Source organism: Carlito syrichta, unplaced genomic scaffold (genome assembly GCF_000164805.1).
Source record: "Carlito syrichta isolate Samal-C Ts95f unplaced genomic scaffold, Tarsius_syrichta-2.0.1 Scaffold303527, whole genome shotgun sequence".
NCBI classification, from domain to species: Eukaryota; Metazoa; Chordata; class Mammalia; order Primates; family Tarsiidae; genus Carlito; species Carlito syrichta.
The window spans coordinates 101,918-126,538 of NW_007247623.1; the positions used below are offsets into that span (position 1 = coordinate 101,918).

Sequence of the window (24,621 nt, forward strand, 5' to 3'; positions counted from 1 at the left end):
TAAAAAGAAAAATTCCTGGTCACTGTTAGAGGATTCTAGGGAACTAGCTCACTATTTGGAAAAGTGGTAAGTAAAGGAAAAAAAGTAGATGTTTATATTGCTTTTCTTATATGAACTATATTACAGGGGTCTAAAGAGCTGGTACGAGAACAGTTTGATAAAGAGCAGAAGGATGACAGAACCACAAGATAAGTAACTGCAATCCTTAATGAAGTAACAGATCCAGGCAATGATCCTACTTCTGATGAAAAACTACTTTTGACAGCTAAACTCATGATATGAAAGGGGAACTCTGTATTGGTGGACCTGGTTGACACCCTCTAAGGCCACTGGCCAGCCTGCATCACAATGAGAGAAAGAGAGACACCATGTGAGCCAGCCTGGAGTGGGATGTGACCCCACAGGAGGCACAAACACCCCCTAATGGAACTTTCTTGCCAAAAACACTGAACCTGAATCCAATTAAGCCTCTAGTCTAGCTAACTTTTTTTTTTTTTTTTTTTTGAGAAAGCAGGATTTATTGAGAGGACAGAAAAGCTCCCACCGTGGGAGAAGACCCAAAGGGTTGCCCCTAACTAATATTTTAAAGGAAATATGGGAGACAGGGGAACATGTAAAAGGACACCATAAGGATAAAACCAGCAATATTTAGAATGTGGAAAATTCTATAGAACAAGTGATCTGGTTTAGTCAACAAATAAATAGTTAAGTAAAAAACAGGTGGAAGGAGACTGCTGTAGATTAAAAAACCCAAGAGACATACGAACAGCCAACAGATACCTGAAAAAATGCTCAGCTTCACTAATCATCAGAGAAATGCAAATCAAAACCACATTGAGATATCACCTAACTCCAGTCAGGATGGTCATCATCAATAACTCAAAAAACAATAGATGCTAGAGAGGATGTTGGGAAAAGGGAACACTTCTACACTGTTGGTGGGAGTGTGAACTAATACAGCCTCTGTGGAAAACAGTGTGATGATTTTTAAAAGAATTAGAAATTGATCTTCCATATGATTCAGCAATTCTCCTCCTGGGAATATACCCAGAGGAACACAAATCGTTCTACAAAAAAGACACCTGTGCATGCAAGTTCACTGCTGCACTATTAACAACAGCAAAAACATAGAATCGACCCTGTTGCCCATCAAAAGTGAACTGGATAAAAAAAAATGTGGTACATAAACACAATGGAGTATTACACAGCCATAAAGAAGGACAAAATTATGGACTCTGTGGCATCATACTCAGTGATCTATCACAGAAACAAATAACTGAATACCACATATTCTCACTTATAAGTAGGTCCTGAACATTTATCACAACATTAGAAGAAAGGGATCGGCATTCTAGTGGGACACTGCCAAGGGAGGGAGAAGAGGGAGGGAATGTACCCTCACTGAGGCTACCAGATCCTAAACCAGGTGAAGTAGGTGAAGTAGGTGAAGTGAGGTAAAGATAGAGGACCAAACTTCACCTGCTTGTAAACCACTCATTACCTAATCCTGACTGGTACCCCATATCTCTATAATAAAGTAAAAAACAAGCAAACAAAACAACACTAAACCCAAGAGACATCAAGCAAATTCAATGTGAAGACTTTGGATTCTGATCTGAATAAATCATCTGTAAAACACAGTTACAACATAAGATGCAAACTAACACTGACCAAATGACTGACGACAGTAAGGAATTACTGTCAGCATCTTCCTGTGGATACTGTGATTCTATTAAAAGGCTCTGATCTTTAAAACAAAAGATTAATCAAAAGATTATTAAAAACTAATATTCCAGTAACCATAACTGGAAAGTTATCAAGGGCAGTAGTGTCTGACCAGCCGTCATAGGGAAGTCATTTCCAGATATAGATAACACCACTAAAACTGGACTTACCAAGTGGATATCATGTAACCCTCGTTGATAGAACAAACTCTCCACCCAGAAGCACCCGTCCTCTTGATTTCTCTGTCCCAATCTGAGTAAGTTTCAAATAGTGGAGTTTTTTGGCTGCTACCACCACCAGCTCCACCACCTCCTCCTTCTCCTCCATCTCCTGAGGGAATTCCATTAACTGTGCTGGCTGTAGGAAAAAGCAAGACGATTAATTTTATTTAACAGTCACATTCCACCCAGCACTCTCCTCTCCGTGCATCCGTCACATGCATACTCTCATATGGAATTTCCTCCTTGACTCCTCTTTCAAGTCTCTCAAGAACCGTCTTGCCCTTTCCATCTAAAAATAATCCATTTCGTTTTTCCTTATCCAGCTCTTTCCCAACTCCTTTTAAACACCTCAATTTTTTTCCTTCTTTCTACTGGCTCTATTTCCTCTGTCTTCAAACATAAGCAGGTCAACATGATTTAGGAAAGATTTTCATTTGATCATGCCAGACCAATCTAGTTCTATGTATACATGTTTCTTCCTTCTTTTTACTTATCACCTTCCCAAATGAGGAAGAATGCCTGCTCCCCATATTTCCTCTCCATTTATTTTCTCCTTAATTTGCCATTCTCTTCCACTCCCATTGTTCCAACAGAAACTATTCCTGGCCCTCCTTCATCTCCCTGTCCCAAACTGTAGCATAAATCCAATCATTTGCTCATTTTCTCCATACATTTTGCACCCAACAATCATCTGTTCTCAAGCTCCCCAAATCTTTAATTTTTCTAATACCAACTTCTCAACTATCTGTTCATTACAAAAGTCCTAGTTTTCTATTATCTACTCGATTTTCCTTTGAAAAGCTCCCAAGGCACACCTCATCAACAAGGGTACCTGCACAATGCATCTTTGTATACCTAACCCTTAACTGTACCCCACAATTTTAAAATAAAAAATATGTTAAAAAGCCCAAGGTTCCTTGTGCTTGCTAGAGTGCTGGTCCCACATGGAGATCTCAGCAGGGCGGGCCTGGAATTTCCTTAGCCTAAATCAAGTAATTTCTCTGAAAGGGAGTATTGCTGTCCTCTGGGAGCATGCCCATAGCCTCGGGAGTGCTTGCAAAGTGACTACAAAAGAGAAGCTGCCCAGTAGTCAACCCAGATTTGTGACTCATGCCTACCTAGGCAATCTGGAGTGGCAGATGGCCTAAGCCATCCTGGCCCAGTGCCTCATGGCTGCAGACTGCAAGTGTGGCAAGTGTCCAGCCTACATCCCCGACGGGGCTCTGCTGCCCGCGAACCAGCCAGCAGCTTACCACAAGACACGCGTCCCTCAAAAGGTGCTTTCGCGATGCCAGTTCCTTGCCCCAAACTTCAATTATACTCACTTTCCAACTGAGGCAAGCAAACCTAAATGGCTCCTCGTGGCCTTAGAGGTCCCTCACCTGACCTTTATCTCCCATTAGTCTCAGTCCCCACGGGCGCCTACAGCCACACAAACCCCTTCGTTGTTCCATGAACATGCCATGCCTATTTATTCATGATTATTGATTAACTCCTGGTGTAAGACAGACATTTTCTGTCTTGTGCTGGGGCTGAAGAGCAACACGATGATGATCTCTATCTTGAAGGTCCAACAAGACTGTAGGGAGCAATTATAATCATCACAGGGTGCCAGATGTTTGAGTGCAATGAGAATATAGAAAATGAGACCCCTGGCTTGCACTGGGGAGAAAGGCTGGGGCAAGGGCTTCACAGCTTGACCACATCTGAACAGAGTCCTAAGGAAGGAGACAAAAGTGACAAGGGGGCTGGCAAGAAGAGGAGGTAGGCATGCTGGGCAAAGTACACAGAAAACATGGCTCAGCTGACTAACATCAAGTAGTTAAATACAACTACAGCTACAGGTGGAAGTGAGCCTGCAAAGTTAGATGGGCTTAGCCTCTAGATCTGTGCTGCTGAAAAGAGTAACTGCTAGCCACACATGCTCATTTAAGTTTAAATGAAATAAACATTAAATAAAACTTAAAATTCAGTCCTTCAGTTGCACTAGCCATGTTTCAAGCCACATGCAGTTAGTGGCTGTCCTACTTCTATCCCTGGACAATGCGGCTCCAGATTATGAGAGGCCTTTACATACCATGTTAGGAATTCTGAATCCTGCAAGTGGCATCAGAACTATCCAGTGATTCTCATTTTAACAAAGCTGATTAAGAATCAAAACGCTAATGTTAAGCCCATATCCTGGAGTCCACTCCCATGTCAGTGCCTTCTCTGGGGTAACACAACAATTAAAAAGTGTGTGGGAGACTTGAATGTATGATCGCTCCAGAATGCAAAACCTGCAGGGAATTTTCAGGCAATTCCCAATCTATAGTGTTCCAGAGCATAACACAGAAAGTGATTCAATATTATAAAATCTAAGTAACTCACCATCTAACTAAATTAAAGGGGAAAAGAGCCTATGTGATTAGCTTAGTGAGTGCAAAAAAATTTGATAGAGTTTGACACCTGTATATAAAAAAAAACTCTAGCAAATATAGAATAAAAGAAAATCTTAACTTGATAAAGGGTGTTTATCAAAAACACATAACAAAACAGCAACCTCATTAAAAGCAGGAACAGAAACAATGCCTGTCAATATTACTGTTATTCAACATTGAATTGGAGATCCTAGCCACACAATAAGACAATCACCACCAAAAAAGAAGTATAGAGAACACACTCAAAATTTTAAGAGGTATGTAAATAGTTTGATGGCATACCTCTGTCAGAACATCTAAAACTGAATACTTTTTTAGTGTTTTGAGTTGCAGACTTTAATAACCCAGGCTAACAATGTGCTGTTTATGAGATTGTTTCTCCAGCCAAATTTGAAGACCTATCTCAAATTTTTCTGAACATGAAGTAAGAATACCTATAAGGAGCTTGTATTGGTTGCAATTTAATAGGTTTCTCTTGTTCAGATCCTGTACATTTCTCAACAACTGGGACTAGGTCTTTTATATGCTCTATATTTTCTTCGGCAAGACTCATTATGGAATTGTGTAACAGATACGCAATCTGGCTTTAAAGTCAAGAAATTCTAATGCTTTCCAAAAAATCCCAAAGACCTGACACTGGTGACCTGCTCTGTAAGTGGATCACTGTGAGGAGCTACAGCAACAGAATAACAAAGTAGGTCATCTTAGGGAGATTTGGCTCCTGGATAGCTACCTAAGGTTTTACAATACAGACTCTGATACTACATGCTCCTGACCTTGGTTATCCTCAGTGACACAGTTTAGAATTTTAATCCTAGACTGTTGAGGTTATTTAAGACAGTTTCCACTTAATTGTCCCCTTGATATTTAGACAGGACTCAAGCAACAGAATAGATAATAAAAGTGGTCAATATATGAAAAGAAAGCCTCTCATTTTGATGATACTGCAGAAATTAGAAGTCATAAAGAAGGAAAACAGTACAAAGAGAACTGTGATCATTAATAAGTTCAAGTGAGGCGAGTCAACAAAGTGTTCCTAACTGGGAGACCGTGACCTTGTGGGCCAGTGGCAGAGCCAATATGGCCATGTCACTAAGGGATTCATGTGGTTGGTTGGAAACTCCAATAATCAAGAGACAGGAGGATCGATCACAATCGTTTATAGCTACACTGACAGTCCTAAAAGAAATGAAAAGCAACAAACTAAAAGTTCCTACATGAAGTGTGTAACCATGTTTTTCAAATAAGCATTATTTTTTTGGGACAGGGTCTCGCTGTCACCCAGGTTGGAGCACGTGGTGTGATCATAGCTCACTGCAGTCTTAACTTCCTGGGCTTAAGTGCTCCTCCTGCTTCAGTATTCAAAGAATTGGGTTCATGCATGCGTTCGTAGTGTTCTTCACTTGCCCATGGAATCCACATGTCGCACGATAGTTGGTCACAGTTCATCACATTTGCCAATTCTCGAGTTGGTTAATGTGGATCATCATGGTTTAAAGCGTTTAAATGGTCTTCATTAAAGCCCGATGATCTTCCTGAGGAATGTGGAGGATCGCAGGGCAAAGTGGCCCTCTGTGAAACAACCAAACCATTTTCTTGCTGTGTTTTCCCTGATGGCATTCTCCCCAAACACAGCACAAATGTTTCGAGCTGCCTCCCTGCCTCTACTTGTCCATTAAACTCAAAGAAAAGAATATGTCAAAAGTTTTTGTTTTTTTCCACTTGATACTCCATCTTCTTTAGACCACGAATAGTACTAATTTTCTTCAAATCTGCAAAATACAAGGTGTATTCACAAGCACAACATTGTCACTCTAAATGACAAATAATAAACAAACTCCCAACACAAGTGTTGCCATGCCCAAAACAAATGCTACGAATGTTTGCATCAACCTAATGGCTGGGACAAAAGGGTCATGCCACCATGTCCAGGCCTGGTTAATTATTTTTATGTTTTGTAAAGATAGGGTTTTGCTATATATTGCCCAACCTGGTCTTGAATGCTGGGCATCAAGAGATCCTTCCACCTTGTCCTCTCAAAGTGCTGGGATTACAGGTGTGAGCCACTGTACCCAGCCCAAATAAGCACTTAAAAGAAAATCCAATGCCAAGATCTAAGTTAATAAAAAGGATAAAATTACAAAAGAAATGTCCCCAAAAATGTACAATTTGTGATGTGAAGTTTCACCACAACTTTAGATTACATCACAGCATTTGTGAACACTGTCTGTCATGAAGCAGAGTTGCTGACACTGAGGCTGCAATAACTTCATGAAGTTTTCCATTTTTTAGTTCAGAAGCATAACCTGACATCCTATCCATTTTTTTTTTTTTTTTTGAGTTGGAGTCTCACTCTGTCACCCAGACTGGAGTGCAGTGGCCGCTCCCGGCCACCGCAGCCTCGACCTGCCGGGCTCCAGCAATCCTTGCACCTCAGCCTTCCAAGTAGCCGGAATTACAGGCGTGCGCTACCACGCCTGGCTAGTTTTTGATTTATTGTAGAGATGAGGTCTTGCCAAGTCGACCAGGCGGGTCTCGAACCCGCGGGCTCAGGCAATCCACTCATCTCAGCCTCCCAAAGGCACGGGATTACAGGTTGAGCCACCGAGCCTGGCTATCCTATCAATTTTATAACAAAAATGAATGTGTTTTGACATTATTTTCTCAGTAATAACCTGACTCATGAAAACAGAGTCCTTGTGGTTTCTTTTAAGTTTAAAGAGCAAACACAGGTTCATTGTTCTCATTTGTGCTAGTGCCTCCTGCAGTACTTGTGCACAGCAAGGATCCAAAGCTGGGAGGTGCTATCACATTCTGCTGGACTTCAGGGATGCATAGAAGTATCTGGATGATGGGATCTGGATGACGGTGGAAATCTTGAGAGGTCTTTACTCATGTAATGCTGGACATAAATGAAAACCATAAATGCCTAAGGCCAGCTAAAAGTTCCATTTCTTGGGTAATTGCAGGGAGCTCCTCCAACTTTGGATCTTATTTGTGGAACAGTTTTTTCACCTACCTGCCTGCAAAAAGGACTTCTTTAATCCAGTCAATGAATCAACATGTCATCAAGAGTTCAAGAGTGGATTACTGGGTATCTTCACACACAAATTAATGAACTCTGACTGAAGTGTGTGGAAATTTCAGGTTTCTTTTGATCTTAAAGATGCAGTGTATGCTTCTATAACAGTATGGAAGGATATTAAAGGATGTTACCCTATGAGGAAAACTATGGTCAGTGTTATGTTTATGACACTGTCAAAGGAGGAGTCTGAAGAATGTAAAAAAGTATTCCTGAATATTTTAAGTATTCATCATCAAATTTTATCAAGAAGCTCTATGAGAAGAAATAGAGGAATTATGTAAATTTTAAAAACTAAGTAGTAGAAGACTTATGGGTTGATAAACAATTTAAGTGTTATATACCAGAGATGCTCACAAGTAATGAATGAAATGCGAAAAGTAATATAACCAGGCATCAGGCTACCAATTGCATAACAAAGTTTATAGTATTTGCTGAGTCCAAGTCATTACATTACTGCAAAAGTTATAGATCTGTACATGGGACTGAATCACTGCTATCAGGAAAAAAGGAACACAAAGAACTGGTCTGTATCATAAACAAATTTAAGCAGGAATCAAAGGCCCATTCCTACAACTCTTGTACCTCTTGAAATTTTCATTTCAGCTTCTTTCTTCCAACTTTGGGTGAGATCTTATTAAAGATAATCTTGATAAACACTGCTCTGTAGCCTCCTGATGACCCAGAGGAGTGGTTATTTGAATAATAGTGCAGGATCAATAACACTCTTAGACAATAAGTGAATTTACTTTATATTAAGGAATAAACTTTTTAAAAAACTGTACTGCTCAAGCCTAAGTTACAATTATATACATTTTGATAAGAAAAATTAAGTTACAAACACTTTTATTATCCAATCTCTGTAACTATAGTACTGTAAAAGTTGTTCTGCAAGATATTATTTTCATGTCAACTCCACAGTATTAAGTACATTTTAAAGTAATGAAAAATGTATTTACACTACATGCATCTGCAGATACTATGTGCTGATACTACATTATAATGTATTTATAACATAGAGATACTGGAATATAGTTTTATTATACAGGTTAGAATTATTACCATATGTTTTAAAGTAATAAAACATAAAAGTCTACTACAATTAATAACTTGTAAGACCCAAACAATGCTGGGGTGAATGGATTTTTTATCATAAATACCCAGTTGATTTATTTTTCTTCATTAAATAGTGAGAGAACACAAGTTTCAGTCAGCTAGTCAAGGCACAGACACTAACCCACAGGAGGCTAACTGGAGATATGATCTCTTTGTTTTACTGTTTCTTTTTAAAATATTTTTAAAAAACAAGTTATCAAAATTACATTTGTATGTAAACAGAATGTACAGAATTACATGATCATCTAGATATTTACGTGGTAATGTCATGGCTGTCACAAAACCTATTTTACTAACACAAAAAATGCCTAGAATATTCCTGTCCTTTGAACAAATGCTGATCTTCAGTTCAATTCTTTTTTTAAAAAAACTTTTTATTTTACATATGTGGGGTACAATTCAGGTTTAGCTATACAACTATTCATTATGCAGGTACCCTTGTTGATGAGGTGTGCCCTCCCCACTCCCGGCAGTTTCCCACTCCTGCCAATCATGCCCCTGTCCTCCCCTAGCAGTTTCTCAAACTACCAATTCCTTATAGTATTACGATAGTTGTTCAAGGTCCACTTACGAGTGAGAACATGTGATACTCAGTTCTTTGTTTTTGTAATAGATCACTCAATATTATAGTCTCTAAGTTCATCAAAGTTGCTGTGAAGTTCATCATTTTGTCCTTCTTTATGGCTGTGTAATATTCCATTCTGTATATGTACCACATTTTTTTTTATCCAGTCCTCTTTTGATGGGCAGCATGGTTGGTTCCATGTTCTTGCTATTGTGAATAATGCTGCAATAAACATACATGTGCAGGTATCTTTTTCATAGAGTGATGTGAATTCCTCTGGGTATGTTCCCAGTAGGGGGACTGCAGGGTTGTATGGAAGGTCAATTTTTAGATCTTTTAGGAATCACCAAACTGTTTTCCACAGAAATCGTACTAGCTTACCCTCCCACCAACAGTGTAGGAGTGCTCCCTTTTCCCCCACCTCCTCTCCAGTATCTGTTGTTTTTTTGAGTTATTGATGATGGCCATCCTGACTGGAGTTAGGGGGTATCTCAGTGTGGTTTTAATTTGCATTTCTTTGATGAATAATGAGGCTGAGTATTTTTTCATGTATATGTTGACTGCTCGTATGTCTTCTTTTAAGAAGTGTCTGTTCATCTCTTTTGCCCACTTTGTAATGGGGCTGTTTGTTTTTTATCTTTTTGGCATATTTGAGTTCCCTGTAGATCTCAGAAGCTAGGCCCTGGTCAATAAATATTTTTTTTCCAGCCGGTGCACTATCTCCCTGCTCTCTCGATGGTTTCTTTGGCTTTGTAGAAGCTTGTCTGTTTGATGAGGTCCCACTTGTCTATCTTATCTCTTATGGCAGGGGCACTGGAGGTTTTGACCAGGAACTGGTTGCCAGCTCCAATTTCCATAAGGGTGTCTCCTGCATTTTCTAAGGTTCTTATAGCTTGAGGTTTTATGTTTAGGTCTTTCATTCATTTAGAGTTAAATCTTGCATATGGTGATAGGTAGGGGTCTTGTTTTAATCTTCTAATGTGGTCAGTCAGTTTTCCCAGCAATATTTACTGAATAGGTTCTCCTCTCCCCAGTGGTGGGTTGGTGGCGGAGGCTTTGTCGAAAATGAGTTGGTTGAGAAATTGAGGTTTTGCTTCTGGAATCTCAATTCTATTCCCTTGGTCTATAATACCAGGCTGTTTTGATTATTGTAGCTTTATAATAAAGTTTAAAGTCTAGGAGTGTGACACTTCCTGATTTGTTGTTTTTGCTGAGGACTGTTTTGGCAATTCATGGTTGTTTATGTTTCCATATGACTTCCTGTATTGCTGTTTCCAGGTCTGAGAATGCTGCTGGTAATTTAATGGGTATTGTGTTAAATCTGTAGATTGCCTTGGGTAGGAAGAAAACCTTAACAATGTTGATTCTTCCAATTCATGAGCATGGAATATTTTTCCATTTGTTTGTGTCACCTTTGATTTCTTTAAGCAGTGTTTTGTAGTTTTCATTGTAAAGGTCTTTCACATCTCTGGTTAGAAAGATGCCGGGGTATTTCTTTTTTCTTTTTTTTTTTTGTGGCTACTACAAATGGGATTGTGCTTTTTATTCCATTCTTTTCCTTACCTCATTTTTCTTTCAGGGAGCAAACAGACACCCCCACTGCACTGACAGATTGTAAGATGGTGGGAAGTGGGTTCCAGGGGGCCCACACAGCGGATACTGGGATCTGCAGATAGCTTCTGAATCAGTTTCCCCTTTAATTAAATCTCAAAACTGCAAAAAGAAAAGTCCCCACCCTTAGTCCAACTTCAGAATTGAAGAAAGCCAGAGGATCTGCATGAGGAAGAATAAGAGATTGAGCAAACAGAAATAAAAGCTACACCCCCATAACTGAACAACAGAATAAAAAAAGAGGTTAAAAAAAAGGGAAGGCGGGGGGGAGGAAAACCTACACAAATGAAGGAAAACCAAAGGAAGAATATGAGTCTCACGCAGACACCTGAGAGAACAGCCACTGAGAATGAAGACTTTGGAACTCAAACAATGAAGAGCCCCTAGAATGACCAGTCCCAAACTACAAACCCAGATATCAAGATATTAAGAGAGAGAATAAATAGAAATGAAGAGAGACAAAAGGAAAGAATAAAGGAGTTGACAACTGAGATAACAGTAATAAAGAATACAGTTAATGACATAACAAACTGATAAACATGGAAAGCAGAATTAACCAAGCAGAAGAATCTCAGAACTTGACCAAAATATGGAACTAACCCAAACTGTTAAAAACATAGAAAAGAAGGTTAAAAAGACAGAACAAGCCGGGCTCGGTGGCTCAGCCTGTAATCCCGCACCTTGGGAGGCTGAGGTGAGAGGATTGCCTGAGCCCGCAGGTTCAAGACTCGTCTGGGCAACTTGGTGAGACCTCATCTCTACAATAAATCAAAAAAATTAGCTGAGTGTGGTAGCGCCTGTAGTTCCAGTTACTTGGAAGGCTGAGGCGGAAGGATCGCCAGAGCCCAGCAGGTCGAGGCTGTGGTAGCCAGGAGCAGCCACTGCACTCCAGTCTGGGGGACAATGAGACTCTAACTCAAAAAAAAAAAAAAAAGACAGAACAAAACCTGTAAGAGATGAGTGATGATATCAAGCGGCCGAACCTAAGATTAACTGGAATCCCAGAGGCAGACAGAGACAGAGACCACCCTAAAAAACATTCCATGAAATCATCCAAGAAAACTTCCCTCACCTCATCAGTGACGCGACCATTTAAACACAAGAGATTCAGAGAACCCCTACAAGACAACAAATAAGAAAACCAACTCCTAGACACTCAGTACTTTGTCTACACAAAGTAGGTAGAAAAGAAAAAAATCCTAAAGGCAGCAAGAGAGAAAGATCAGACTACCTACTGGGGAAAACCGATTAGACTAGCAGCAGACTTATCTACAGAAACACTTCAGGCTAGGAGAACTTGGAGCCCAATCTCAAAGTTGTCAAAGACAAACAATTTCAGCCCAGAATTATCTGTCCAGCTATCATCAGTGATGGAGAATTAAAATCCTTCCTAGACATTCAATTCCTAAGAGCTTATGCTGCCTCCAGACCAGCTCTACAAGAAATACTTAAGAAAGTATTAAACACGGAAGAAAGGAAAAAAAGAACGACAATGCCCTTTCCAAAGAATGCAGGAAAGTCTGAAAATACACATGAAATCAACCCAAAAATCAAAAGAAAGTCAACAAACAACAGCAACAACAACAAACTCTATAAGAACCTCATGACAGGGATAAACTCTCACATCTGAATAATTAGCCTGAATGTAAATGGACTAAATGCACCACTGAAAAGACATAGGATGACAAATTGGATAAAATATCATGATCCAACAATATACTGTCTCCAAGAGACTCATCTCACCAGAAAGGACACTCACAGACTCAGAGTGAAAAACAAAATTTTAGGTGAACAGAATACAAAAGAAAGTACGAGTTGCGATCTTTTTTGTTTTGTTTTGAATTGGAGTCTCACTTTGTCGCCCAGGTTACAGTTCAGTGGCATGCTCATGGCCACCACAGCATCAACTTGCTGGGCTCAGGCGATCCTGCCGCCTCAGCCTTTCAAGTAGTTGGAAGTTCAGGTGCGTGCCACCATGACTGGCTAATTTTTAAAAATTTATTTTAGAGATGAGGTCTTGCCAAGTTGCCCAGGCTGTTCTCAAACCTGTGAGCTCAGGCAATCTTCTCACCTCAGCTTCCCAAAGTTCTGGGATTACAGGTTTGAGCCACCACACCCAGCTGAGTTGTGTTGTTAATATCTGACAAAATACCCTTTAAGCCATCAAAAATTTAAAAAGATGCAGAAGGTCTCTACATAATGATAAAAGGATCAATCCATTAACAAGAAATATCTATCCTAAACATATATGCACCCAATATAGGAGCACCAACTTTCATAAATCAGCTTCTAGGTAAACTAAAGAAAGATACTGACTCTAACACTATCATAACAACCCTAGAAAGATCATTAAGACAAAAAAATCAACAAGGAGATCCAGAACCTCAATGAGATGCTTGACCAAATGGACTTAATTGATACCCACAGAACACTCCAACCCAAAACTACAGAATATACATTTTACTTATACCACATGGAACACACTAAGACTGACCACATTCTTGGCCATAAATGAAACATTAACAAATTTCATAAATCTGAAATACTGCCATGCACCTTCTTCATGCATCCACAGTGGAATAAAAATAAATATCAATACCAACAAAGTACCCCCAAAACCCACAAAGACATGGATACTAAACAGCATGATGCTGAACAACTCCTGGGTCAACACAGAAATCAAAACAGAGATGAAAAGAATCCTAGAAACAAATGAAAATGAAGAAACATCTTACCAGAATCTCTGGGACGCCATGAAATCAGTACTAGGAGGGGAATTCATATCTCTACGAACACACATGAAGAAAATGGAAAGATCACAAGTTAACAGTCTAACAAATAACCTAAGGAAGTTGGAAAAGCAAGACCACCAAAATCCTAACTCCAGCAGAAGAATCCAGATTACCAAAATAAAAGCCCAAATTCAGGACATAGAAGACAAAAAAAAAACAAACACAAAAAATCAATGAAACCAAAAGCTGGTTCTTTGAAAGGATATACAAGATTGATGGAACCCTAGCTAGACTGACCAAGAGAAAAGATAAAAAGCCCAAATAAACACAATCAGAAATGCAAAAGATCAAGTCACAACTGACCCCAAAGAAATACAAAAGATTATCAGATATTACTATGCACACTTGTATGGAAACAAACTTGAAAACCTAAAGGAGATGGAGAATTTTCTGACATCACACAACCTCCCCAAGTTGAAACAAGAAATCGAGACCCTAAATTGACCAATAACAACCCAGGAAATCGACTATGTCATAAGAAAACTACCTACAAAGAAAAAAAGCCCTGGGCCAGATGGCTTTCCAACAGAATTCTACAAAACGTACAAGGAGGAGCTGATACCAAGGCTACTGAAAGTATTCCAGGCAATCAAGAAAGATGGAACTCTCCCCAAATCATTTTATGAAGCTAACATCACATTGATACCCAAACCAGGTAAAGATCCAATAAAGAAAGAGAACAACAAGTCAATATACTTCATGAACATAGATGCTAAAATTCTAAACAAGATTCTAGCAAACTGTACGCAACAACACATCTCGAAAATCATCCATCATGACCAAGTAGATTTCATCCCCGGGATGCAGGGCTGGTCCAACACCCACAAGATCATAAACAAAATTAAACACATCAACAGATGTAAAAACAGAAACCACATTATCGTATCATTAGATGCAGAAAAACTTTTGATAAAATCCAGCACCGCTTCTTGATAAAAACTCTGGAATATCTAGGCACAGATGGAACATAACTCAAAATAGTAAGAGCCATATATGAGAAACCCACAGCCAGCATACTGCTAAACAGACAGAAACTGGAAACATTCTCCCTGAAAACTGGAAGAAGACAAGGATGCCCACTCTCACCCCTCCTGTTCAACATAGTATTGGAAGTCCCAATTACAGTAATCAGACAAGAGAAGGAAATCAGAGGTATCCAAATAGGAAAAGCAGAAGTTAAGTTATCCCTCTTTGCAGATGACATGATTCTATACCTCAAAAACCCAAGAGAATCTCCGTGCACTGATAAAGAACTTTGGCAAAGTCTCAGGCTATAAAATAAATGTGCAAAATAGTCACATTCCCATACACCAACAATAAACAGACACCCAAATTCCTTTCAATCTTATTCAGAAATAGAAAGTCACTATTTTGAGAATGTTAATGAAGCCTACAAAAAATTTTTGACTACTTCAGTTTTTGCATGAAATCACACCTTGCCAGAAAAGGTTATGCTCTTTAACAATCTTTTAGTTTTCTGCCAGTTTTAAAAAAATGATTACTTTAATTCAAGATACAAATTTAAAAGGTAGGGAACATATTCTTTATCATAAAATATAAGCCCATGACCGAAAGTAAGATATCTGACATGACTCTTAGAAGCCCATATTTATAGCTACTTACAGGTTCTTCCTGGTCACTTTTCAAGAAATCATCTGACCAATTATTGGCTCTTTTAGTATATAGTGCTTACGTCTCTAATAGGTATGAAGCTAATAATTCTACAATTATTAAAGCTCATGTACTTGGAGCCTTCTGATAAACATAAGAGTAAAATTTAAACATGTAAAATTAGTCACAATATTTAATATTTTCATATTTACCTGAATTGTGGTATTTTTTCCCAACATATTCAAATGCAAAGAGTAGCTGGAGGTCTGTTGGCTGGGAATAATGAGCTATTGCAAGGCATACCTAGGAAAAATTCTACATTTAGAATTTGATTTTAACACACTTAGTTAAATGAAATGTACAGTAAGGCCTTGGTCACTGGGAGTGTCATCTCAGGGCAATGATTATAGATTCTAGTTACATGTTTTTCTATTGACCTAGAATACTAAAGAGCTCCTTAAAGCCAGGTATCTTATTCATTGTTATGCCCCCAAGACATTTTTTAATCTTTTGTTAGCATATGGCACTTATTCAGTATTTACTGAGTTGAATTTTAATTGGAAAGTAATTCTATTCCAACAAATAAAACTTGAAAGTTAAAGAAGCATTCTCCAAAAAAGCAGTGACAACATATCCACACCACAAAAAAAAAAAAAAAAAAAAAAAAAAAGGTTTCATTTTTCTGGTGGACTACACAGGCTTAATATAAGACATGAACATTTTAATGTTTTCACCTCACTGGTTAAAAAATTTAAACTAAATAGAGAAGCTACAATCACAAACAACTAAAATTAGCAAGATACCCCAAACAATGTGGATGGCTCAAAGAGGCACATCAAAAAAACTGTGTTTAAGTAAAATGATTTGAGACTATGCCCCATGGTGAAAAAAAGCATGGGCTTTCAGAAGATCAAACAGATCAGAGCTTGGATCCTTGCTCTATCAAGTACTTGGTCTATAACCTGTGTAAGGCTAATTTTGCTCTTCCAGCCTCAGGCTCCTCATCAGTAAATGAAGGTAACAGCAGGCTGTGGTGAGGATTAACACTCCTGAAGTATGCTAGGCTTTTGGAAGAGCTCCACATACGGAAATACACCTGTTACTATTCTCATCTGCTGCTGGATAGATTGAGGGACGGTGCTCTATGGTTAAACACCCTGGACCAGAATGTGCGAGAAAATGCTCTCAAATGAACAGAGAAGAAAGAAGAAACTTCAGGCATATGCAAGGAGAGAATAACAGAAGATCTTACTGGAAAAGATTAAATATCATTTAGAAGGTAAGCATTAAGCCGGAATGATATACTTTTCACACTGGGAAAGCAAGAAAGTAGTTGTTAGTTCATGTCAAATTGGTGTCTGGAATGTGTTGACCAAATTCCACTAACTAGTAAGTATGTGTCAGCTTGTTGCTTAAACTATATTTTAAAAGTCTTTTCAAGAACAAATGTTTCCTGTCTTACAAAGTTAAACTATACAACCAAGGGAAGAGAATTTATCATTAATTTAGACAAAGAAAAAAAAAAGCTTTCTGAAGCTTTCATAATACCTTGACTTCCCAATGCCTATAGGAGAGTTACATTCCCATTCCTGTCTATTCAAGAGTCTTCCTTAAAGCAATTCTTCTAGCAGCAAAACTACTGAGCTCTGTACCTTGAAAAAGTCATCACTTCCTATTCTTCTGGGCACCATGTTTTGCTGTACTTTCCTCTAGATTTTTTTTTCTTTTTTTTTGAAAAAGGGTCTTGTTCTGCCACCCAGGCTAGAGTGCAGTGGTACCATCACAACTCACCACAGCCACAACCTCCCAGACTCAGGCAATCCTTCTGCCTCAGTCTCCCAAGTAGCTGGGACTACAGGCACGCACCACCATGCCCAACTAATTTTTTTTTGGTTTTTTGTAGAGACGAGGTCTTGCTATGTTACCTAGGCTGGTCTTGAACTCCTGGGATCAAGCAATCTTCCGGCCTCAGCCTCCCAAAGTGCTGGGATTATAGGCCTGAGCCACTGCGCCTGGCCTAGACTTTTAAAATATTTGTCCATTTTGCTAAACTGCCATAGCCACGTCTTTAAGCCAGACTAATCTTACAGCACCCTCTGTGAGCTTCCCTATCTTCTAGAATCCTACAACATGTAAGAATTCTCTTCTAAAGATATAATTTTGACTAATAGCTTTGTTCTCTTGATCATCTGCTGTGGTTCCCAGACTCTAGCATAATAAATTAGATTTCATTCTTGATTCTTCACAAAATGGACGCTTCTCACCAGATGTCTCTCATCTTGCCACTATTCCCTTCAGTAGTCTTTGGTCAGAGAAAAACATGTCTGCATATTTTCTGTCTAACTTAGCCCAGTCACCTGTTTGGGAAATCCTGCTCCTCTTCACCAACAGTGCTTTTTCTTGGAACCTCTCATATCTATTCAACACTACTCTCTTCACAAGTCTTCCTAGGCTGAGCCAGTTTTAGAGTATTAATTCCAGAAACCTCTGATCCCTCCAAAAAATGACAGTTCCAATATAAAGTGTCTTTTTAGTTAATTGTGCTCATGTAGCTGAACTTCCAAGGTAGTCACATATTATTATGATGGGGATGAAAAGCAGAACATAGGTGGTTCTTTGTTATTCTTCTACCACTAAGGTCAATTTATTAAAGATAGATGCTATATTGCTCATTAATTCAACAAATATGTACTGACACCTACAATGTTCTAAGCTTTGGGGAATTCAGTGAACAAAACAGGTGTAAATCCTCGTCCCCATTAAGCTTATATTCTAGTGAAGAAGACACTAAACAAGATAAACAAGAAAAAATATAGTTAGATAATTATATATAAGTGCTAAAGGAGAAAAAAAATACAGCAGGGATGGGGAATATGAAGTGTTAGAGTGAGAGAAGAGGGAAGCAGGTTAAAAATTTAGACCAAGAAACACCTCTGTGCACAGGCTTGATAAAGACCTGAACACTTCTGCATTTTGTAGCATCACTTCAGTAGCTTTTTGAAGGTGCTTTGTGTCCAACAGTGGCTGCACTAACAAGACTAGTTGACAAAATTAGCTACTAACATGTTAAGAAAAATGCTCCCAGCCAATTATACTAGTATGTCATGTTCTCTAAGACAATTAGAAAGCAGTCACAGGCCCCATTTACGCAAAATAAATTCACAGAACATTGATTATGGAAATTATTTTTGTGGCCAGAAAGCAAAAAAGAAACAAAGTCTATTTGCAAGGCAAAACCCAACCCAGCTTATTTCTAAAAAGCCCCTTAAAAATAGCACAGTATCATATTAGGCTAGAGGACAAAAGAATATGTTAACAGCATTTATATTTAAAGATGTTCTTACAAAATATTACAAAACTGAAACTCAGTTTAATTACTTCTACAATGCTTGACTTGGAGGAGACATAACTTGAATTAAATGTATTGTTTTTCAGTAGTGTAATTACAGTGTGTATAACTTACTTTCATATAACCTAAGTTACACGAAATACAAAGGCACATACAAAATGTCTCTGGTTTATATTCATGCTATTACTGTGAAACAGTTTGAGAAGAGAAAGCAAGCCAGGTGTCCTTTTTTTTTTTGCACTTTTTCATATACACGATTTAAATAGCTTATGTTCAAATTTCTACCTTCCATTCCTATGAGTTTCTGAAATTCTTTTAAAAAGGTCTTATTTTCATACAAAATTATCCTAATTTTGCAATTACTCTCTAAGCATGAACAATGTTTTGAAAAACTGTGTATTTTAAAATGTCTTTGAAATAGTTCATTTGTCCTGTCAATCACAGGAAATGAAGAAAATCTGTGTATTAAAGGCATCAAATTATGGTAAATATTTTATTGGAGAAAAACAAGTACACTATTTTTGAAGCAATTTTTTGACTAAGGCTGATACTCTTTTCTGTACAGAAGCCAGAAGTACCCAAAGTCAATGGAGAAGCACAAACCCAGGAGACACTCAAACCTCATCAAATTCTGTCACATTTGTTAACAAAATTATGGTCTATATTTATGTGGTCTGAAAGTCACCAAGGAATAAGTATAAAATTCAAGGCAAAAATGACAGTTCTTAAAACGGCCAATTTGTTCTTTAATTAGATGAACTGAATTCACTTCTAGAAAGTCTGCTTGAACAAGTGGTTCAACAACTGCTTCTGAGAGTAAGATGGAGACAAAGGGTACACAGTTCACTTAACAGCCATATGTACAAGGGGCGACCACAAAAAAACCTAGAATTATTTTTCCAGGGGCAGGCCCCTTGTAGCATAGGCTTCCTCTGCTAGGTAAGTGTTCTAGGAACACATCAGCATCAGTGTACCAGCTAGGGTTGCTATGAGAGGCTGCATTCGGCTTCAATTAATTTGTTTTGCAGATTCTTTCAACACGTTTGCCCATCTCATGATGAGTGATTTTCAAGTGTACCTGCCCACACCACGCAGAGTGTTCAGCAGTTTTTGACCACAAACAGCATGACCCCCATCACCCCACCATCACCATTCACGCTATCTCATCCTCAGCGCTTTTTTTTTTGTTTCCCCAGATGAAAAAAACATCCTCAAAAAGGAAACGCTTTGCCAGTATGGAAGAAGTGAAATAAAAAAGGGCAGAAAGACATCAAAACTGATGAGTTCAAAAACCGATTTGAGCAGTAGAAAAAGCATCTCAATAGGTGTACTGCATTGCACAGAGAGTTCTCTGAAGGTGACTGAAGTTTAATTATGTAATAACAACACAATTTTTTATAAATAAATTCCGTTTTTTTCCTGGGTCCCCTCTCGTACCTATCCGTCTACAGATATAGACAGACAGACACACAGGTAGATTAATCATTAAAAACAAACTTAACTTTTGCCCTTCAAGGTTTTTTTTTTTTTTTTTTGAGTCGGGGGTCTCACTCTGTCACTCAATCTGGAGTGCAGTGGCATGATCATGGTTCACTGCAGCCTTAACCTCCTGGGCTCAGGCAATCCTCTTGCCTCAGCCTCCCGAGTAGTTGGGATTACAGGTACACGCCACCACATCTGGCTAATTTTTTGATTTTTTTGTGGACGTGAGGTCTTGCTATATTGTTTAGGTTGGTCTTGAACTCCTGGGCTCAAGCAATTCTCCCACTGTGGCCTCCCAGAGTGCTGGGATTACAGGTGTGAGCCACCATGTCTGGCCTGCCCCTCAATATTGAGCAAAGGTTCTTCAAAACAAAATGATAGTTCAAAGTTGCTATGAGGTTAGATGTTAAATTCTGCATCATCAAATTCCTTCTTTATGTAGACCTTTACCAAATATCATTATTTTCCTATGACAGCCCAAGTTAGATACTAAGAATGAATGTTAATGAATACAAGTGCACAAAGGAATCTGATTCTGTCATAATACAATTGAGGCAATATCAACTAGACAACCAGAAGATTTTAGAGCAACATTTAGCAAAATGTAAACCAACTTAGTATTCTGAGATTTTATTTTTCAAATGAAAATATAAATACCTTATGTATTTCAAAATTAATCCATGGTTTACCCAACAGAGAACTCCAAACATGCATCTGGTCATTTTAAAATAACTTATAAAATCAAAGCATTTTCCAGAGAAAACTTAGCATTAAAAGCCTCTAGGAAGTAAAAATGAGCCATGATTTCCCAATTCCTACTTTTCTTTTATTTTTTAGAGAGAATGTTTTGCTATGGGACCCAGGCTGGAGTATAGTGGTGTGATCATAGCTTACTGGAGCCTCAGACTCCTGGTCTCAAGTGACCCTCTTATCTCAGCCTTCCAAGCAGCAAAGACTACAGTCACATACCACCATGACCAGAAAAATTTCTTAAATTGTTTGGTAGAATGGGGTCTTACTACAGTTGCCCAGGCTGGTCTTAAACTCCTGGCCTCAAGTGATCCTCCATCTTAGCCCCCCAAAGTACTATAATTCCAGTAGTGAGCTGCTATGTCTGGCTTCAACTGCTACTTAATTTTAGATTAAAGCTTTCACTTGAAATAAGAGTATGCCAGAATTTTTGTTTTTAACTCACAAAAGCATTGAGCTTTGGTAGCCACCCATGACTTCACCCTCGGTGTTTGAAACATGTAAACCAGGAAACAAACTCTCTATTTATATTCCCATTGCACAATTTTTTCCCCCTGAATTTCCCCCACGACTATACAAACAGCGAGAAAGTATTTCTTACAAGCCTAAGAGAACACGCTTTTTATATATTATTTTTCTTTTTGTGTGTGTGTTGGAGTCTCACTCAGTTGTCCAGGCTGGAGTGCAGTGGCACACTCACAGCGCTTTTTATATTTTAAGACACAGGGGAAAGGATTTTTGTCAGAAACGTGCTCTTGGGAAAGGGCATGAGATGTGCTTGCCTTGGGTAGACAGCTCAGTGAGGCCTTCTTCATCACTCTTCAGCAGCACAACAGACAAAGGATAGCCTGAATTTCCAGCACATTTATGATGCTTTGTTTATGTGGCAACTAATCACTTAGGTGGAAATATCTTTTATGCTGCTACTTTGTACCATTACTTAATTTTCACTCGCTCAAACACTTTGACTTCTCAACTAGGTTTAAGTTGTTCAGGGTAAGAAATGGTATCTTCTTCTTCTATCTTGCAAAACTTGGCACACCGCCTCATACATCAAAATGACCAACAACTACAGATGGTTCAAGGACCAGGCCAAATAATTATAACTTTCACTTATTAAAACAACGTCGCCGGGCTTGGTGTCTCAGCCTGTAATCCCACGCCTGTGGGATGCTGAGGTGAGTGGATTGCCTGAGCCCGCGGGTTCGAGACCCGCCTGGGCAGCGAGACCTCATCTCTACAATAAATCAAAAAAATCAGCCGGGCGTGGTAGCGCATGCCTGTAATTCCGGCTACTTTGAAGGCTGAGGTGGAAGGATCGCCGGAGCCCAGCAGGTCGAGGCTGCGGTGGCTGGGAGTGGCCACTGTACTCCAGTCTGGGCGACAGAGTGAGACTCCAACTCAAAAAAAAAAAGAGAAAAATAAATAAATAAATAATGTCATCTGAAAAATACAGTAAGAGAGTAGGAAAGCATCAAACTTTCAAGGAATATTGGTCCAATTATATCAATTTCTTCCTTAAAAATATGCTGTCCTAGCCCAAATCTCACAAGTTCTATGGAGTCCCTTTCCTTGAGAAGCTATATATCTTTTGTTTTTAATTTTTTAATTTAAAAATTAAATTTTTTTTGAGTTGGGAATCTCACTCTGTCACATAGGCTGGAGGGCAGTGGGATGCTCATGGCCATTGCAGCCTCAACCTGCTGGGCTCAGACAAACCTTCAGCCTCAGCCCTCTAAGTAACTGGAGCTACAGGCATGTGCCACCATGCCAAGCTAACTTTTCCTTGATTTATTGTAGAGATGAGGTTTCACCAAGATGCCCAGGCTGGTCTCGAACCCTGGGCTCAGGCAATCTTCTCACCTTGGCCTCCCAAAGTGCTAGGATTAACAGGCGTGTGCCACCGTGTCCAGGTGATGCTATACATCTTAAAGTTGATGTTTTTATAAGCAGGTTCTTGATATTGTGATCAACTAAATTACAGGTATATATTTAAGCTTGAGAAGAAACTTTACTAAACATTTTATGTACAGTCTACTGCCTAATTAATTCTAAAGTTTTTCTACAAATTAGTAAAATACCAAAGTCACAACAGCACAATAGAACAGGTGAAAGGGTCCTAAAGAGTTACCCAGTTGAATTTTCAATAATGCAGCATGCCAAGATATAAGACTATATCTGAAAACTTTTAGCTATAGAGCCCATCATCACTCTGCTCTGGGCTAGACAGTCATGTGTGTTCAGCTATTCATCTCATGCTTTCTTCACAGTAATGTGAAGAAACTGCTGGTTCTAGATCTAGAAACAAACCTACCACCTTCTTGCCAAAGCATATGAAGACAATTGCCTTAAGATCCTTTTGACAGTCTCATATTGGTATCATCAGAAATGTTACTGCAGTCAGTCTATATTGACCATGGAAAACAAATGCACCCACTGCTAGGTGGTGCAAAGGCTGCCTCAGTTCTGAGAGAAAGCAACTTCTTGTTCCACTAAGACACTACTGCTTTATTCCCAATACATGGAGCAGGCTTCCTACTGGACATTGTTATTGTGCACTTGCTGCGGCATAAACTGGAACAAAGGGGCATGAGGTCTACCAGCTTCACTCCTCTGGCAAACCAAAACACGGAATCAAAGAAGTAGAAATTGTTGCCCTTGACAAACATTCCCTGGAAAGCAGGGAGAAAATAGGGCGATTAAAAGGTCACCAGCTTTGAGCTGTCCCCGTCTAGCATCACTCAAATCAATCATAAGTTTTCTTGAAGCCTCTAGTAATCATTAAACTCCTCCCATAGCTATGCATTTACCTAACCCTTATGTACTCTATGTCTAGCTTTCAGTTTGTTGGTAGAGTTCTGCAGTATTGAAACTACTAACCCTTATAGTACACTGCTGACTTTTCAAACAAGAAAAGAAATCCACAGGTAATGATCTTAATGTAAAAACCACATTAATTTCCACATAAGTCTTTAATATTTTAGGAACTGATTGAAAAAGTTATGTAAAATACTTCAAAGTAGTCATTCATGAATCCAAGGAAATAGGTGTATTAATATTGGCTGTCCTGACTCAAATTTCACAAGTTGGCTGTATTAATATATTTTGACCACAAACCGCATGACCCCCATCTCCCCTTTACTTTGACTTTACTTAAGGAGATCTCTGATGATAACTTCCCCCCAAAAATCTGAGCAACTGAGAAATGAAAACTTCCATACAGAACTCTTAAATACAGAGCAGAACACAGAAGCTAATAAAATATAACAGTATTACCTTTCTGGCACTTTCAGGACCTGATTCATCAAAGCGAAATCTAACAATTCTGAAATCTTTACAATAAATAATTAACTCCGTTGGATTAAATTTCAGTTTCTGGTTGGGGCCTAGGACTTTCTGCTTCCTCTTGTGGTCATTTACTGGAAAAAAATGAAAGAAAGAAAAAAAATGTATAAAAATTGTATCTTGTTACTCATCCTTTAGTACAAATTCTTAGTGAAAGGTCACTCATCACTTGAGTACTGCTGCTCTGGAATCTGAAATCTTTCTTTCTTTAATTATTTATTTGCTTATATATTTTTTCAGACAAGGTCTTACTCTGTTGCCCAGGTTGGAGTGCAGTAGTGCAGTCTTAGCTCACTACAGCCTCAAACTCCTGGGCTCACTATTGCTTTATTGCAGAATACAGAGCAAGCCTCCGACTGGACATTCTGCTCCTCTGCATTTGCTGCGGCATAGACTGGAACAGCCTTCCGAGTAGCTAGGGTTACAGGTGCATGCCACCATGCTCAGCAAATTTTTATTTTTTGTAGAGACAGAATCTCACTATGTTGCCCAGGGTAGTCTGAAATTCCTGACTCAACCAATCCTCCCACCTCAGCCTCTCATAAGTGCTGG

The 24,621-nt window shown here is 38.8% G+C and overlaps 1 protein-coding gene across 2 annotated transcripts in view; it reads right to left on the reverse strand.

The window, feature by feature from the left end:
- Positions 1-24,621, reverse strand: part of MTMR10 (myotubularin related protein 10) — a 54,684-nt gene that overhangs the window by 16,864 nt on the left and 13,199 nt on the right. Inside the window, exons 5-8 of one of the 2 annotated variants that reach the window (XM_021712634.1) lie at positions 24,001-24,143; positions 15,356-15,446; positions 10,529-10,541; positions 1,896-2,075 (exon numbers count right to left, since the gene is read on the reverse strand). In XM_021712634.1, the coding sequence (XP_021568309.1) occupies positions 1,896-2,075; positions 10,529-10,541; positions 15,356-15,446; positions 24,001-24,143 (427 nt within the window). Of the gene's footprint in view, positions 1-1,895; positions 2,083-10,528; positions 10,542-15,355; positions 15,447-24,000; positions 24,144-24,621 lie in introns of both variants that reach the window. The other variant, XM_008058631.2, reaches the window with a different exon arrangement.